The sequence below is a fragment of the Perognathus longimembris genome, chromosome 11, assembly GCF_023159225.1.
Source record: "Perognathus longimembris pacificus isolate PPM17 chromosome 11, ASM2315922v1, whole genome shotgun sequence".
In the NCBI taxonomy this organism is placed as follows: Eukaryota; Metazoa; Chordata; class Mammalia; order Rodentia; family Heteromyidae; genus Perognathus; species Perognathus longimembris.
This window is the reverse complement of record NC_063171.1, coordinates 68,305,979-68,320,740: the sequence shown is the minus strand read 5'-3', so window position 1 is coordinate 68,320,740 and position 14,762 is coordinate 68,305,979. Positions and strand designations below refer to the sequence as shown.

Here is a 14,762-nt window from a genome sequence, read left to right as displayed (position 1 = left end):
CGGCGGCCGTCCCGCGCTCCCTCCGGCGGCCGGCGGCTCCTCGGAGGCGGGCAGGCGGGCCGGCTCTCCACGGAGCCCTCGAGTCTCACAGGCCGCCCGGCCGGGGGAAGGAGCCGGCGGGAGCCCTTCCAGAACGCGGCCGTCGGGCGGAGCAGTGGACCCGAGGGTCGCCGCTCGAGGCCCGCGGGGGGCGGGAAAGCCCAGGAGACCCCGATCGCCCACCATGTCGGGAAAGGCCGGGGGCGGCGCCGGGGTCCGAGGGGGGGCGCCGGCCTGGAGCCCGAGCTCCCGCCCCGCGACCGTCCGGCCCTCCGAGCCGCTGCTGGGGCGGGGCGGGGGGGGGAGCGTCTGCATCGCCCCCCCCGCGAGCCACCCGGGGCCACTGGACGGCAGCTGAGCGCGGAACGCGGGTGCCGTCGGTGGCCCGCGCAGTGGGGCGGGGTCGAGGCTCTGCCCGCGCCCCGCGCCCCGCGCCCCGCGCCCGCCCGCCCGCCGGGCCCAGGGCCGCTTCCCGAGGGCGCCGCGGCGGCCTGGGGCGGGGACCGGGACGCGGCTTCCGTCGGGTTCGGCGCGCGCCGCTCGCGGGCCCGGGGCGGGGCGCGGCGGGCCGGGATGTGGATTGCGGCGGGGCCCAGTTCGCGCCCCCGCCCCCGCGGCCGGCGGAAGCGGCGACCCCCGCGGCGGGCTGGCGCCCCGAGCCGCCGCCCCGCCCCGCCGCGCCCCGCCCCGCCGCGGGGGTATAACCGGGCGGCCGGCCGGGCGGGCGGGCGCCGCGCGGGGTCCCGGAGCCATGGCCGCGGTGCCGTCCCCGCCGCTCGCGTTCGCGCCCCGCGCCGCCCCCGCCGCCGCCGCCGCCGCGTCCCGGGCCCCGGCGCCGCCGCCCGGCCCCGCGCCCGCCGGCCTCCCGGGCGAGGCCCCCGCGCCGCCCCGCGCCGCCGCCCCGCGCCCGCCCGCCGCCCCGCAGCGCCGCAAGCGCACGTGGTTCCGGCCCGAGCAGCTGCAGCTGCTGGAGCTCGTGTTCCGCCAGACCCGGTACCCCGACATCCGCCTGCGCGAGCGCCTGGCCGCGCTCACCGCGCTCCCCGAGGCCAGGATCCAGGTGCGCGGGGCGCGGGGCGCGGGCGCGGGCGGGCGGGGCGCGGGGAGCGGGGCGCGGGGCAAGGGGAACGGGGAACGGGGCGCGGGGAACGGGGCGCGGGGCCCCGGGCGGCCGGCGGAGACGGAGAGTCCCGCACCGCGCTCCGAGCCTTGGAGGGAGGGAGGCGCCGCCGCCGCCGTCGGAAGCTCGGGGATGGGGGAGACGGGTCCGGCCCCCGGTCACCGCCCAGACCCCGGTCTCCCCCTTCTGCCCGCCGACCCCGTCCCCTCCCCTCCCGCCTCCCCCTCCCCGCCGCGGAGGGCGCCCGGTGCGTGGAACTTCCCGGCGGAGAGCGCGCGGCCCGGCGCCTCCGCTGCGAACCGGACGCCCCCGGCAGGCGCCGGCGCCCAGCTTGGGCTCAAAGGACGGAGCGGCCCGCGGCCCCGGGGCCCTGGGTGCGCGCGGCCCCGGGGTCTGGGTGCGCGCGGCCCCGGGGTCTGGGCGCCCGCGGCCCTGGGCTCTGGGTGCCCGCGGCCCTGGCGTCTGGGTGCCCGTGGCCCTGGCGTCTGGGTGCCCGTGGCCCTGGGGCTCTGGGTGCCCGCGGCCCTGGGGCTCTGGGTGCCCGCGGCCCCGGCGTCTGGGTGCCCGCGGCCCTGGGCTCTGGGTGCCCGCGGCCCTGGGCTCTGGGTGCCCGCGGCCCTGGGGTCCTGGGTGCCCGCGGCCCTGGGCTCTGGGTGCCCGCGGCCCTGGGGTCCTGGGTGCCCGCGGCCCTGGGCTCTGGGTGCGCGCGGCCCTGGGCTCTGGGTGCGCGCGGCCCTGGGCTCTGGGTGCCCGCGGCCCTGGGCTCTGGGTGCCCGCGGCCCCGGCGTCTGGGTGCCCGCGGCCCTGGGCTCTGGGTGCGCGCGGCCCTGGGCTCTGGGTGCGCGCGGCCCTGGGCTCTGGGTGCCCGCGGCCCTGGGCTCTGGGTGCCCGCGGCCCCGGCGTCTGGGTGCCCGCGGCCCTGGGCTCTGGGTGCCCGCGGCCCTGGGCTCTGGGTGCCCGCGGCCCTGGGGTCTGGGTGCCCGCGGCCCTGGGCTCTGGGTGCCCGCGGCCCTGGGGTCTGGGTGCCCGCGGCCCTGGGCTCTGGGTGCCCGTGGCCCTGGGGTCTGGGTGCCCGCGGCCCTGGGGTCTGGGTGCCCGCGGCCCTGGGGTCTGGGTGCCCGCGGCCCCGGCGTCTGGGTGCGCGCGGCCCTGGGTGCTGGCCGCCCTAGCACGCACTCCGGAGGCCGAGGCGGGAGGGTCGTGGCCGAGGCCAGGCCCCTGCGGGAAAGCCCTGAGACCCCCACCTCCACCGAACCGCCAGAAAGCCGGAGCGGAGCTGCGACTCGAGTGGCAGAGCCGTATATGCATACACGCACACGCACGCATACACGCACATGCACGCATACACGCACACGCACACGCACGCATACACACGCACGCATACACGCACACGCACACGCACGCATACACGCACACGCACACGCACGCATACACGCACACGCACGCATACACGCACACGCACGCATACATGCACGCACACACATGCATACATATATACATACACACACGCATACGTATATACATACACACACGCATGCACATACAAGCATCCACACATGCACACACGCATACACACATGCACACACATGCACACATGCGTAGGGGCAAAGCTTGGAGCCACGGAACTTCCTGTTACCGCCTGAACGCCCCGCAGCGAGGGCATCCGTGCCATTACGCTGGGGAGCAGGCCGCTGGGGGGAGCAGGCCGCTGGGGGGAGCAGGCCGCTGGGGGGAGCAGGCCGCTGGGGGGGAGCAGGCCGCTGGGGGGAGCAGGCCGCTGGGGGCGCCGGGGGAGGGTGAACTGCAACTCGCCGTTATCCAGAACCCAGGCCCCAACCGAAGCAGCGCCTCCTCCTCTCCGGCAGGTGTGGTTCCAGAACCGGCGCGCCAAGGCCCGGCGCCAGAGCGGGAAGCCCTTCCCGGCCGCCTGCAAGCTGCTCCCCGGCCCGGCGGCTCCGGGGGCCGAGGCGAGAGGCCCGCGCGCCCCGCCGCCCGCCGCGCGGCCCGCCCGCTGCCCGCCGCCCCGCGGCCTCCCGGCTCCGGAGCCCCCACCGCCCTTCTCGCGAGACAGCGGTGCCCAGCTGCACTCCTGGGAAGAGCGCATCGTCTCAGCCTCCGGGAACTTCTGAGGGCTCGGGGGGCGCGGGGGCCGCGCGAGCACCCGTGACGGCCGCGAGTGGAGGGACACGGCCCGTGCGCTCGCCCACCGCCCCCGTGACGGCCACGAGCGGATGGACACGGCCCGTGCGCTCGCCCACCGCCCCCGTGACGGCCACGTGTGGAGGGACACGGCCCGTGCGCTCGCCCACCGCCCCCGTGACGGCCACGTGTGGATGGACGGGGCCCCTCCGCTCGCCCACCGCCCCCGTGACGGCCACGTGTGGATGGACACGGCCCGTGCGCTCGCCCACCGCCCCCGTGACGGCCACGTGTGGATGGACGGGGCCCGTGCGCTCGCCCACCGCCCCCGTGACGGCCACGTGTGGATGGACGGGGCCCCTCCGCTCGCCGGGCCGCCCCTCTCCGCGCATCACCTCTCTGTAAACCCCTCTCCTGCCGGGGCTCTGTGGCCCTCCGGGTCGGCACGGCTGATTTGGTCAGTGTCCCTGGGCCTTCGTACCTGATACTTCTTGGACTGCTGCTTGGACTGAGCTCATTGTTTTCTTGCCAAGAACAGCTGGGCTGGATTGGTGACTCTGACTTGCTGGCGGTAGATACCTTCCCACGGGCGCCCGGCCCACCTCCTCTCACTATAACTTAGCACGTTTTTTTTTTTTTTTTTCTTTTTTTTTTGGCCAGTCCTGGGCCTTGGACTCAGGACCTGAGCACTGTCCCTGGCTTCTTTTTGCTCAAGGCTAGCACTCTGCCACTTGAGCCACAGCGCCGCTTCTGGCCGTTTTCTGTATATGTGGTGCTGGGGAATCGAACCTAGGGCCTCGTGTATCCGAGGCAGGCACTCTTGCCACTAGGCCATATCCCCAGCCCCTTAGCACGTTTTTTTTTTTTTACTGAGTATTTTATATTTTTGAATGAGAAGTAAAAATTGCTGTATTTTTTATATACAACATGGTGTTTGATATGTATATTTATATACACACGAACTGGATTAGCTAAATAAACTTATTTAGCCACATGTATGACCTCACAGACTTTGTGTGATGACACTTAAAATTCAGTTGTTTTTTTTTGGTTGGTTGTGGGGCTTGAACTCTGGGCCTGGGCGCTGTCCTTGAGCTCTTCTGCTCAAGGCTAGTGCTCACTGCTTGAGTCAACAGCGCTACTTCCAGTTTCCTGGTAATTGGAGATAAGAGACTCACAGACTTTCCTGCCTGGGCTGGCTTTGAACTGTGATCCTCAGATCTCAGCCTCCTGAGTAGCCAGGACTACAGGTGTGAGCCACCAGCACCCACTATTAATGGTTCTAGGTCATTTTGTGTGTGTGTGCGCGTGCGTGCGTGCCAGTAACTGGCTTTGAACTCTCGTGATCACTTGGCTCACTTCAACCATGCCCCATGCCCTGCTTTTTGCTGATTATTTTGGGGGATGGAATCTTGCAGATTTTTCTGCTGGGCTAGCTTCCAACTTTGATCCTCTAGATCTCAGCCTCATGAGTAGCAAGGAGCCACAAACACTAGGCCAGCTCGGTGTTTTAGTGATTATATATGCCAGGCCCCTAGTTTCCAAGTAGTGTTTAAGTGGTTTGTGCTTTTCCAGAGTAGCAAATCCACTATGAAAAGCAGCCAAGGATTGATGGGATATATTGTAAATGTGTGGAAAGGTATTAGTGGAATTCCCCTCTGGATAACTAATTAAGCTGATAATAATTACAAAAGCAACCAAGGAGCACAGTTCAGGCTTCAATGGCAACTAGACTTCTGAACCCTTTGAAAACGGTCTGAAATAAACAAATGAGGCTGTAAACGTCAGCCAGGACTGTACGTCCTTACCACGGGCCATGCACAAGCAAGCGCAGGGCCTGCCACAGGCCAGGGCTGCCGGGGGCCTGGGCCTGTCTGGAGTGGCAGGAGGCCACAGCCTCACAGAGCTTTACCTCCGTGGCAGAGACGACAGCGCCTGCAACCCTACTTAAACTTAGGGTGCACCACAAGTCACGGTAACATAGCTTGTAATGAGCATATTTGTGATCTTACATTCTTTTTGAAAAACAATACAGGGCTGGGAATGTGGCTTCGCGGTAGGCTGCTTGCCATGCATGCATGAAGCCCTGGGTTCGATTCCTCAGCACCACATAAGCAGACAAAGTCGGAAGTAGCACTGTGTAGAGTGCTAGCCTTGAGCAAAAAGCAGCCAGGGACAGCAGTGCTTAGGCCCTGAGTTCAAGCCCCAGGACCGGCAAAAAAAGAAAGCAATGCAAATATTTAATGAAGCTGTAACCCATTTTTGTGCCAGGGCTCAAGTTTGAACTCAAGGCCTAGACACTGACCCTTGATGTTTTTGTTCAAGGCTAGCATGCTACTGTATTATGAGCCATAGCTCCACTTACGGCTTTTTGGTATTTTAATTTTCTTACCCGGGCTGACTTTTGTTGGGGATTATTATGGCCTTGGGAAGGCTGCCCTTCCGCCAGCTTTGGGACAATGGAAGTCCCTCCCACCTTCTGGCCTCCACCCCTTGGTAGGTGAACACGTGCGTGCCACCTTGATGGGGTTGTCCCGCCCACAAAGTAGGTTTTGTGATGTCACTTGATGGACATGCTCCCTAGCCTATGACTGGCCCTTTGGCCAGCCCCCTTTCTTTCCCGCCATTACTTCTATATAAGTGCCTTTCCATATTAAAGTCTTTGAGACGCTTCCCACCACCGCAGCGTGTCCCTGATGGCTTCCTTTTCGCCTCCGCCCTTGGTAACATGTGAGGGGACTTGGGGGAGGGGAGGCTTCAGCAACCTTTCCTCAACTTAGCGCTTGCCCATGTGAGCACGCCTTTGGCCTTCCGCTGGCAGAGGGCCAGGCTGAGTGCTCTTTCATAGAGTTTGTGGTTACCATTCTCCCCGTGGGGGGAGAAAGGGGTTGTCCAGACCCCAACAACTTTGAACTATGATCTGCAGATCTCAGCCTCCTGAGTAGCTAGGATTACAGATGTGAGCTACCAGTGTGTGTGTGTGTGTGTGTGTGTGTGTGTGTGTGTGTGTGTGTGTACTGGGGCTTGAACTCCAGGCCTCATTCTCTGCTCAGCTTTTTCACTCAATGCTGGTGCTCTACTTGTTGAGCCACACATCTGCTTCTGGCTTTTTGCTGGTTAACTGAAGATTCATCCCAGGATCTGTCTGCTTGGTCTGGCTTTGAGCCCTGACACTTGGATCTCAGCTTCCTGAGCAGCTAGATTGCAGGAATGAGTTGTCAGCAACCTTGCCACAAAACCCAACGTGTGTCAATTAAATGAGAATGCAGCAATACATTTTTATAGATGAATTTATTTGGAATTACAAATATTAAAAGATTTTGCATTTCTTAACAGTTTAGCTAAATATAAACTCTGCACTAAAGTTTTGCGGCGGCACAAGACCAACAAAGCACACAGAAGCACTTTTAAACTATACAAAAGCCTCCACTGGAAAATAATCTTGTTTTATTATACATTAACATATAAAAAGCCTCATTTTATGAGACCTCTAAAAGAATCAGAACCACCCATTCACCTATCTTAAACTCCAAATCTGAAAACAATTTATTATATTTTGGCTTTATAATATTCTATATTAAAATGAAGAAAATTCAAAATATATACTTTTTACAAGATCAACATTTTAGGAGAGTTTTTCTTAAAAAAGAAAAAAAAACAACAAAATAAAATCAAACCTTTCTCCTGCATTTTACAACACTGGTTATCTTTGTTTTCCTTATAAAATATTTTTACTTACAAACTTGTACTGTTGGATTTTAACCAGCAATCTGGTTTAAAAATTGTGCAAATAAACAAAAAATATGAAAATAGTGTGTTAGGTCTTTTTTTTTTTTTAAATAAATCTCCTAACAAAGCACTTTTGCCCTGAATGGCTGGGAGAGGCGCGTCCAACCCACCTGCTGACGCTAGCACCACTTCCCCGTCGCAGCTCCACCCCTGCTCCTTCATTTCCTTTCATAAATTACGATAAATTACAATAGTGACGACTATAGACGGGTCTGCAGAACCCCATCGCACGCACGTGGAGACACGCGCTTGTGAGGTCCGCCTGTGCACTGGCACCCGCGCGCCCCACGGCCCCGGGCGGCCTCTGGAGGCTGGGGTGCTGCGGCCCAGGAGGACACGCTCCCCACGGACGTGCCACGCAGCCGCTGCCATGCACACACACATGGCGCTCCCTCCTCTTCACGGCAGTAGCTGCCGGCACCTTCTCAACTCAATTCATGCATTAAAAAAATAAGTCAACGCATTCTTCCATGAAACGCTCTGTTTAGACACTGGAAGTTTAAAACACCTGCTAGTAAACATAGGTAATAAGCAATGCTACTGCGTGTGCTAATAAAGGAAGGTAACACGTGCCAGGTAATATGCGGCAGGAAGGTTGGTACTAAAAGCCCGTGTGGGGGCTTGCACCCCTCTCCCCCAGCAGTCAGGCCACTGGGCGTGTGCAGGTGAGTTGGGGGAGGCGCCTCGAAGCCGGCGGGCTGGGAGCGGCTGCTCAGCCTCAGTCTCTGTTGGTATTGTTGGCGGCAAAGGCGTGCAAGTTCCCCATCTGGCTCAGGCCACTCTGAATGTGTGCCACGTGGATCTCTACATTATTCTGGAAGCAGCTAAGGAAAAAGAAAAGGCTATTTTATTCACAAAATTAAGATAAACCTTATTTTTTACAGGAAGAGCTGAACGTTAGCTTGGGAATAGCTGGGATGATGACTTCGGGGAGGGCCAGGATTCTACTACTGTGGTACTGGAAAGGCTGCTCTGAAAGAAGCGGAGGAGCCTCAGGCAAGCTGGAGGACGGGGAGTGAGCGCACGCGCTCCACGTCCAAGACAGACCAAAGCACAACATTCATACAGAAAATTCACGTCAACAGGATGGCCACGTGGAAAGATCTTTTACACTCCATCTAAACCCTAAAAATGTAAGCACGCATTCAACAAAACCATTAGAGTATATCTAGTTACCTGATATTAGAAGCATCTATTGTACTCTTGATGTCATTTAATGAGTCTGTAAGTGACTTGAATTCAAAGGAATTCAGGTCTCCTCCCTCTGCTAGACACTAAAAGAAAAAAAATGAGTTATGGTTCAAATATAGACATAAAATAGTTGAATTAGCAATGAAAATGAAATCACATCACAACAGAACCTCTGGGATACAGTGAAAGCAGTGTGGAGGGGAAAATTTATAGCCCTACGCACACATATAAAGAAAACAGATCAAGTAAACAACCTCATGATACAATTACAAACAAGAAAAAATCAAATCTAGAACTACTAGATGGAGAGAGATAGCAAAGATTAGGGCAGATATTAATGAAATAGAAATGAAAAAAGACTATACATAAAATTAATGAAACAAAAAGCTGTGTTTTTGGGTTTTTTTTGGCCAGTCCTGGGCCTTGGACTCAGGGCCTGAGCACCATCCCTGGCTTCTTCCCGCTCAAGGCTAGCACTCTGCCACCTGAGCCACAGCGCCACTTCTGGCTGTTTTCCATATATGTGGTGCTGGGGAATCAAACCGAGAGCTTCATGTGTAGGAGGCAAGCGCTCTTGCCACTAGGCTATATTCCCAGCCCCAATGTAGTGGGTGGTTTTTGTTTTTTGGCCAGTCCTGGGCCTTGGACTCAGGGCCTGAGCACTGTCCCTGGCTTCTTCCCACTCAAGGCTAGCACTCTGCCACCTGAGCCACAGTGCCCCTTCTGGCCGTTTTCCATATATGTGGCGCTGGGGAACCGAACCGAGAGCTTCATGTGTAGGAGGCAAGTGCTCTTGCCACAAGGCCATATTCCCAGCCCAAAAAGCTGTGTTTTTAAAAAAAATTAATGAATTGACAGACAACTTGTGAGACTAATGAAAAAAAGAAGTGAGGAAATTTAAATCAACAAGATCAGAGACACTACAGGAAACATTACAACGAACATCCAAGAAATCCAAATGATTTAAAGGATTACTTTCAAAACCTATACTCACCAATAAAGAAGCAAAACTTGGCAGAAATGGGGTGAATTTTTAGAAACATTCAAAACTGCCTAGATGGAACCAAGAAGATATAAACCAGCTAAATAAACCAATAACATGCAAAAAGATACGGGAAATAATCAGACGTCTTACAACAAGGAAAAGCCCAAGCCCAGATGGACTCACCACTGAATTTTATAGCACTTATAAAGATGAGCTAATACCAATTCTCCTGAGGCTTTTCCATGAATAGAAGCAGAGGGAACAATCCCAAACTCATTCTATGAAGCCATTATCACACTCAAAATCAGGTAAGGATCCAACAAAAGAGAAACAGACTGATTTCTCTGACGCAAAGCTCCTCAATAAAATATTAGCCAAAAGAATCCAGAAACAAATTTAAAAAAAATCATACATTATGACCAAGTAGGCTTCATCCTACTGATGAAGGCTGGTTTAACATATGCAAATCAATAAATTACATCAACAGAGCCAAGGACAAGAACCATATGATCATCTCAACAGATGCAGAAAAGGCCTTCAACAAAATACAACATCCATTCATATGAAAAGCTCTGGAGAAATTAGGAATGGAAGGAACATTCCTTAAAACAGTAAAGGGCATATATGACAGACTAACAGACAATATCATACTAAATGGAGAAAAACTAAAACTGTCTCCCCCCAAATCAGGAACAAGGCAAGGATGCCTACTTTCGCCACTCCTCTTCAATATAGATCTGGAATTCTTTACCAGAGCAATAAGGCAAGAAAAGGACATTAAAGGGAATCACATAAAGAAGAAATTAAACTATTCCTATTCACAGATGACATGATCTTATACCTAAAGGACCCAAAAAACTCCATCAGCAGGCTCCTAGAGCTAATCAACCACTTCAGCAAAGTAGCAGGATGCAAAATTAACCTACAAAAAAGCAGCAGTTTTTCTGTATGCCAACAATGCATAAGCAGAAAGGGAAATCATGAAAACCGCATTTGCAATAGCCATAAAAAAAACAACAACCCTAGGAATTAACCTAACCAAAGATGTAAAAGATCTTTATAGTGAAAACTATAAAAACCTAAAGAAAGAAATCAAAGAGGACACTAGGAAATGGAAAGACCTTCCATGTACATGGATAGTAGAATCAATATTGTGAAAATAGCCATACTGCCAAAAACGATATACAAATTCAATGCAATCCCCATCAAAATCCCAATGATGTTCTTTACCGAGACAGAGAGAATAATCCAAAGACTCATATGGAACAACAAAAAACCCCCAGAATAGCCAAAGAAATTCCAGGCAAAAAAAGCAATGCAGGTGGTATCACAATCAGACTTCAAACTCTTACTACAGCTTGGTATTGGCACAAAAATAGACCTGAAGGTCAACAGAATAGATTAGAAGACCCAGAAATAAAACCACACACTTACAGTCACCTAATATTCGACAAAGGAAGCAAAGACACACAGTGGAAAAAATCATAGCCTCTTCAACAATTGGTGTTGGGAAAACTGAGGAGCTATCTGCAGAAAACCAAAAGTGGGTTCCTGCTTACCACCGTACACCAATATCCAAGTGGATCAAAGACTTCAATGCCAGGCCCAAAACTGAATCGACTGCAAGAGTAGCAGAGACATTAGAACTTATAGGCACAGGCAGGAACTTCATGAATAGAGTTCCCAGGGTCACGACAGATAGGAAGAGAAGAGACTCCACAAGAAGGACTACATTAAAATAAAAAGCTTCTGCACAGCTAAGGACACAGTTACTAAACTAGAAAGACAACCAACCAACTGGGAAAAAATCTCTACCAGCAATACATCAGACAAAGGTCTAATATGCAATATATACAAAGAGTTCAAGAAACTAACTCCCCTCCCCCAAGCTCAATATACCAGAAAATGGGCGAGGGAGTTAAGAGACTTCTCAAGAGAGAAGGTAGGAATGGCAAAGAAACCCATGACCCCTGGCCATAAAGGAAATGCAAATCCTAACAACTCGGAGATACCATCTTACCCCAGTTAGATTGCCCAACATCTTGAAATCTAATAATAAATGCTGGAGGAAATTTAAGGAAATAGGAACCCCACTGCACTGCTAGAGTGAATGTAAACTGGTACAACTACTCTGGAAAGCAGGAATTACTCAAAAAGAACCCTAAACATAGACCTTCCCTAACCATAGACCCCAGCGCACTAACTGCCCTGGTAATTGATGAAAGTGAACTATGCAACTCCTGGGTGGAGGGGGGAGGGAGGAGGTGGGAGGAAGGAGGTGGGAGGGAATGAGGGAACATATGGCACTATGGGAGAGGAAATGTTAATACTTGTTGAATGTAAAGCTAATCCTGTTGTGTATCACCTATAAAACAACACTAAAGTAAATCTTAAAAACCACCTGAGTTAACTTGCCTAACTTTTTTTTTTTAGCAACAAACTAGTATAACTGTTTAATCAAATTTGTGAAATACCTTAATTTGTAATAAAATAGCAGTGAGCCTGGAGATTAAGCCTGTGAGGTGTTGGCTTTCAACACAGGGCTGTCCAGCGGAGGAGTTGGCGTGCCGAACCATCTCCTGGGCCTCTTCCTCACAGCGGCGCCTCATGTCTGTCGGCTGGTCAGCTGGCTGGAGCCCTTGGTCGGGGGCAAGCTGAACACAGGAATGGAGACACAGATGTAAGCTACGAAGGGCCAGGGTTTGCGTGCACTTGTGTCTGCACCTTCCAGATGTGAGTCTCACTTTAGAACTAAAGCGAAGCCCACTCTTACACGCTTTCCTCTGATCTTATTTTTCCTATGTGTGTGGTTTTTCTTTTTCTTTTTTTTTCCCGGTCCTGAGGCTTGAACTCAGGGCCTGAGCACTGTCCCTGGCTTCTCTTTGCTCAAGGCTAGCACTCTGCCACTTGAGCCACAGCACCACTTCTGGCTGTTTACTACATATGTGGTGCTGAGGAATCGAACCCTGGGCTTCATGTATGCGAGGCAAACACCTTACCACTAGGCCATATTCCCAGCCTACTTTTGTGTTTTTGATGGTTGTGTATCACCACTGAAGCCATGAGATTCTTAAGTATTTGCCTCTCTTTTTTACTCTAACAGACCCATGGGTAAGTCACAGAAATCTTCCATAGGTGATGTTTCTATTCCCTCAGATGGAACTGAGAGAAGCAGCTGTGTCTCCTGCGATGGAACCCTGAGTACAGTCTACCCTTCTTTCCTCAGTCGACAACATCATTCATTTTAGCTTTTCTGATGGCTGTTACCTGCCTGCCATTAAGTCTAGTGACTAGATCTCCTAGACTGTCCACAAAAAGCATGGGTCACGCAGCTCCAGATAACATGTAACACACAACAGGTCAAGCATAGTGGTGCACAGGTAGAGGTGGGAGGACCATGGATCAAACAAAACCCAGGGCTATCATCAGCCCCAAGCAAAACACCAGACTCTACACAAGGAGTAGAGGCACAACTTAAGAGGTAGGATGCCTGCTACCAAAGGGCAAGGGCCCTAGGACTGCCAGAAAAAGAAGAGACTGACTCCAGGGCAGAAGATGAGCCAGGGAAGTAAAACATGCCCCCCACCCGCACCCCAAACTATGCAGCTATGTCCAGAGACAGCCTGACAAACTTTATTTTTTGCTCAATGTTCTACCACTTGAGCCACAGCACCACTTTCTGCTTTTTCTTATTTAGCTAGGTTTATAGGTGTGAGCCACCTGTGCCCAGCTTGTTTATGTAAATTTTAAAAAAGTTGGACAAAGGAGTTTCAATTTGACATCCCAGTTCATGAGTACAAGGCATTAAAGACCAATTATTTTGCCAGGCAGGCTGGCACACACCCACAGTCCTGGCACTCAGCAGGCTGAGGGAGGCGGCTCCAGAGTTCACGGGCAACAGGGCAGTGGTGCCTGTCATCCCAGCTACTCAGGAGGCTGAAGTCTGAGGATGTGGCTCCAAGCCAGCCCAGGCAGTAAGGAGACTCTTATCTCCAAGAAAGCACTCAGAAAAAGCCAGAAGTGGTGCTGTGGCTCACAGTGGCTCCAGCACTAGCCTCAAGCAAAGGCAGCTGAGGGACAACCCCACGGCCCTCAATTCAAGCCCTAGGACCAGCACCAGATACAATAAAAAAGAGCTCAAGGGCAGCTATCATCTCAACAAAACAAACACCCCCTCCCAAACAAATCCCCCCAAAATAAAAAGCAAAGGGTACCTGAATGAGAATATATACAGAATAAGGTGCTCCTAAAGAACTTCACTCAATGATATTGGTTTAGGTTCTCAAAGTGCAGCTGGAAGGATAAAGCTTCAATCAGAAACACAGAGGGAGATTCATACGGTCACCTACCTCATAGCAGTACTGTTGAACTTTATGCAAAACTTTGTTTAGGTCCTTGTTCAGCTGTTCAAGCTCTAAAACAATTGTTGCATATCTCCGCTGAAATTCAATGCCTATTGGCATGGAATATGATTTCTGAAAAGAAAAATCACATCTTGGTAAGTTTGTTGTTTTTTTTTAAAATTTATTATTAGCTGGGCCCTGGTGGCTCATGCCTATAGTTCTAGCTACTCTAGCTGCTCAGGAGACTGAGAGCAAGGTTCAAATCCGGTGTGGCTCTTATCTCCAATTAACTACCATAAAACTGGAAGTGAGGCTGTGGCTCAAAATGATAGAGCCCTAGCCTTGAGCAAAAGAGCTCAGGGCTGAGTTCAAACCCCAGGACTGAAAGGCAGGAAAGAAAGGAGGGAGAGAGAGAGAGAGAGAGAGAGAGAGAGAGAGAGAGAGAGAGAGAGAGAGAGAGAGAGAGAGAGAGAGAGAAAAGAAAAGAAAAGCTATTATTAAGTAGTTGTGCAAAGAGGTTACAATTTCCTAAATAAGGTTATGAGTCTAGTACTTCTTGATCCATGTCACCCCTTCCATCATTCTCCCCTGGTCTCCACCTTCTGTCCCACCTTCAAGCTTGGTAGTTGAGCTTTCTGCACTTGCTCACCCTCCTCGCTCCACTCGTGTGCCCACAGGAACACGGCCCGCTTCCTAGGACACTCATGGCTAAAGGGAGTCTTCATAAGGTGTTTACCAATGTACCTGAATCAAGATAAGGTTATTAAAATTGCCTATACTCAGGGACAGAGGTCTGGTGTGTGATAATCACTGTTATGACTGCCATGATGTCTGGTGGGTTTTTTTTTGGTGGTACTGAGGTTTGAACTTGGGGCCTTGAGTTTGCTAGGTAGGTGCTCTGCCATTTGAACCACACCACCAGTCCTTTTTTGCTTTAGTTACTTTTTGGATAGGACTTTGGGTTTTTGCTCGAGGCCAGCCTCAGACCATGATTTTTCTATTTATATTACCCAGTAGCTGGGACCATCCATGTGTACCACACCACAGTATACTTGTTGGTGAGATGGGGCATCACTAACTTTTTGCCTGGGTTGTTGCCCTTGAACCTCCTCCTGATCTGTGCCTTTTCACACTGGATATTACTTTATGCTCAGGC

The 14,762-nt window shown here is 53.3% G+C and overlaps 2 protein-coding genes across 9 annotated transcripts in view; one reads left to right on the top strand and one right to left on the bottom strand.

Moving 5' to 3' along the window:
• The first annotated feature begins 790 nt into the window (after nucleotides 1-790).
• Mixl1 (Mix paired-like homeobox) lies at nucleotides 791-3,288 on the top strand. The gene is made up of 3 exons (XM_048358264.1): nucleotides 791-799; nucleotides 914-1,103; nucleotides 3,005-3,288. The coding sequence occupies exons 1-3, from the start codon at nucleotides 791-793 to the stop codon at nucleotides 3,286-3,288; spliced, it is 483 nt and encodes a 160-aa protein (XP_048214221.1).
• Nucleotides 3,289-6,573: 3,285 nt separating this feature from the next.
• The window catches only part of Lin9 (lin-9 DREAM MuvB core complex component), a 57,161-nt gene continuing 48,972 nt past the window's right edge, over nucleotides 6,574-14,762 (bottom strand). For 7 of the 8 annotated variants that reach the window (XM_048357526.1, XM_048357527.1, XM_048357530.1 and 4 more), the window contains 4 exons: nucleotides 13,613-13,738; nucleotides 11,738-11,917; nucleotides 8,264-8,361; nucleotides 6,574-7,911 (listed from right to left, as the gene is read on the bottom strand). In XM_048357526.1, coding sequence (XP_048213483.1) covers nucleotides 7,806-7,911; nucleotides 8,264-8,361; nucleotides 11,738-11,917; nucleotides 13,613-13,738 — 510 coding nt within the window. In that variant the 3' untranslated portion in view covers nucleotides 6,574-7,805. Of the gene's footprint in view, nucleotides 7,912-8,263; nucleotides 8,362-9,173; nucleotides 9,332-11,737; nucleotides 11,918-13,612; nucleotides 13,739-14,762 lie in introns of those variants that run through there. The other variant, XM_048357528.1, reaches the window with a different exon arrangement.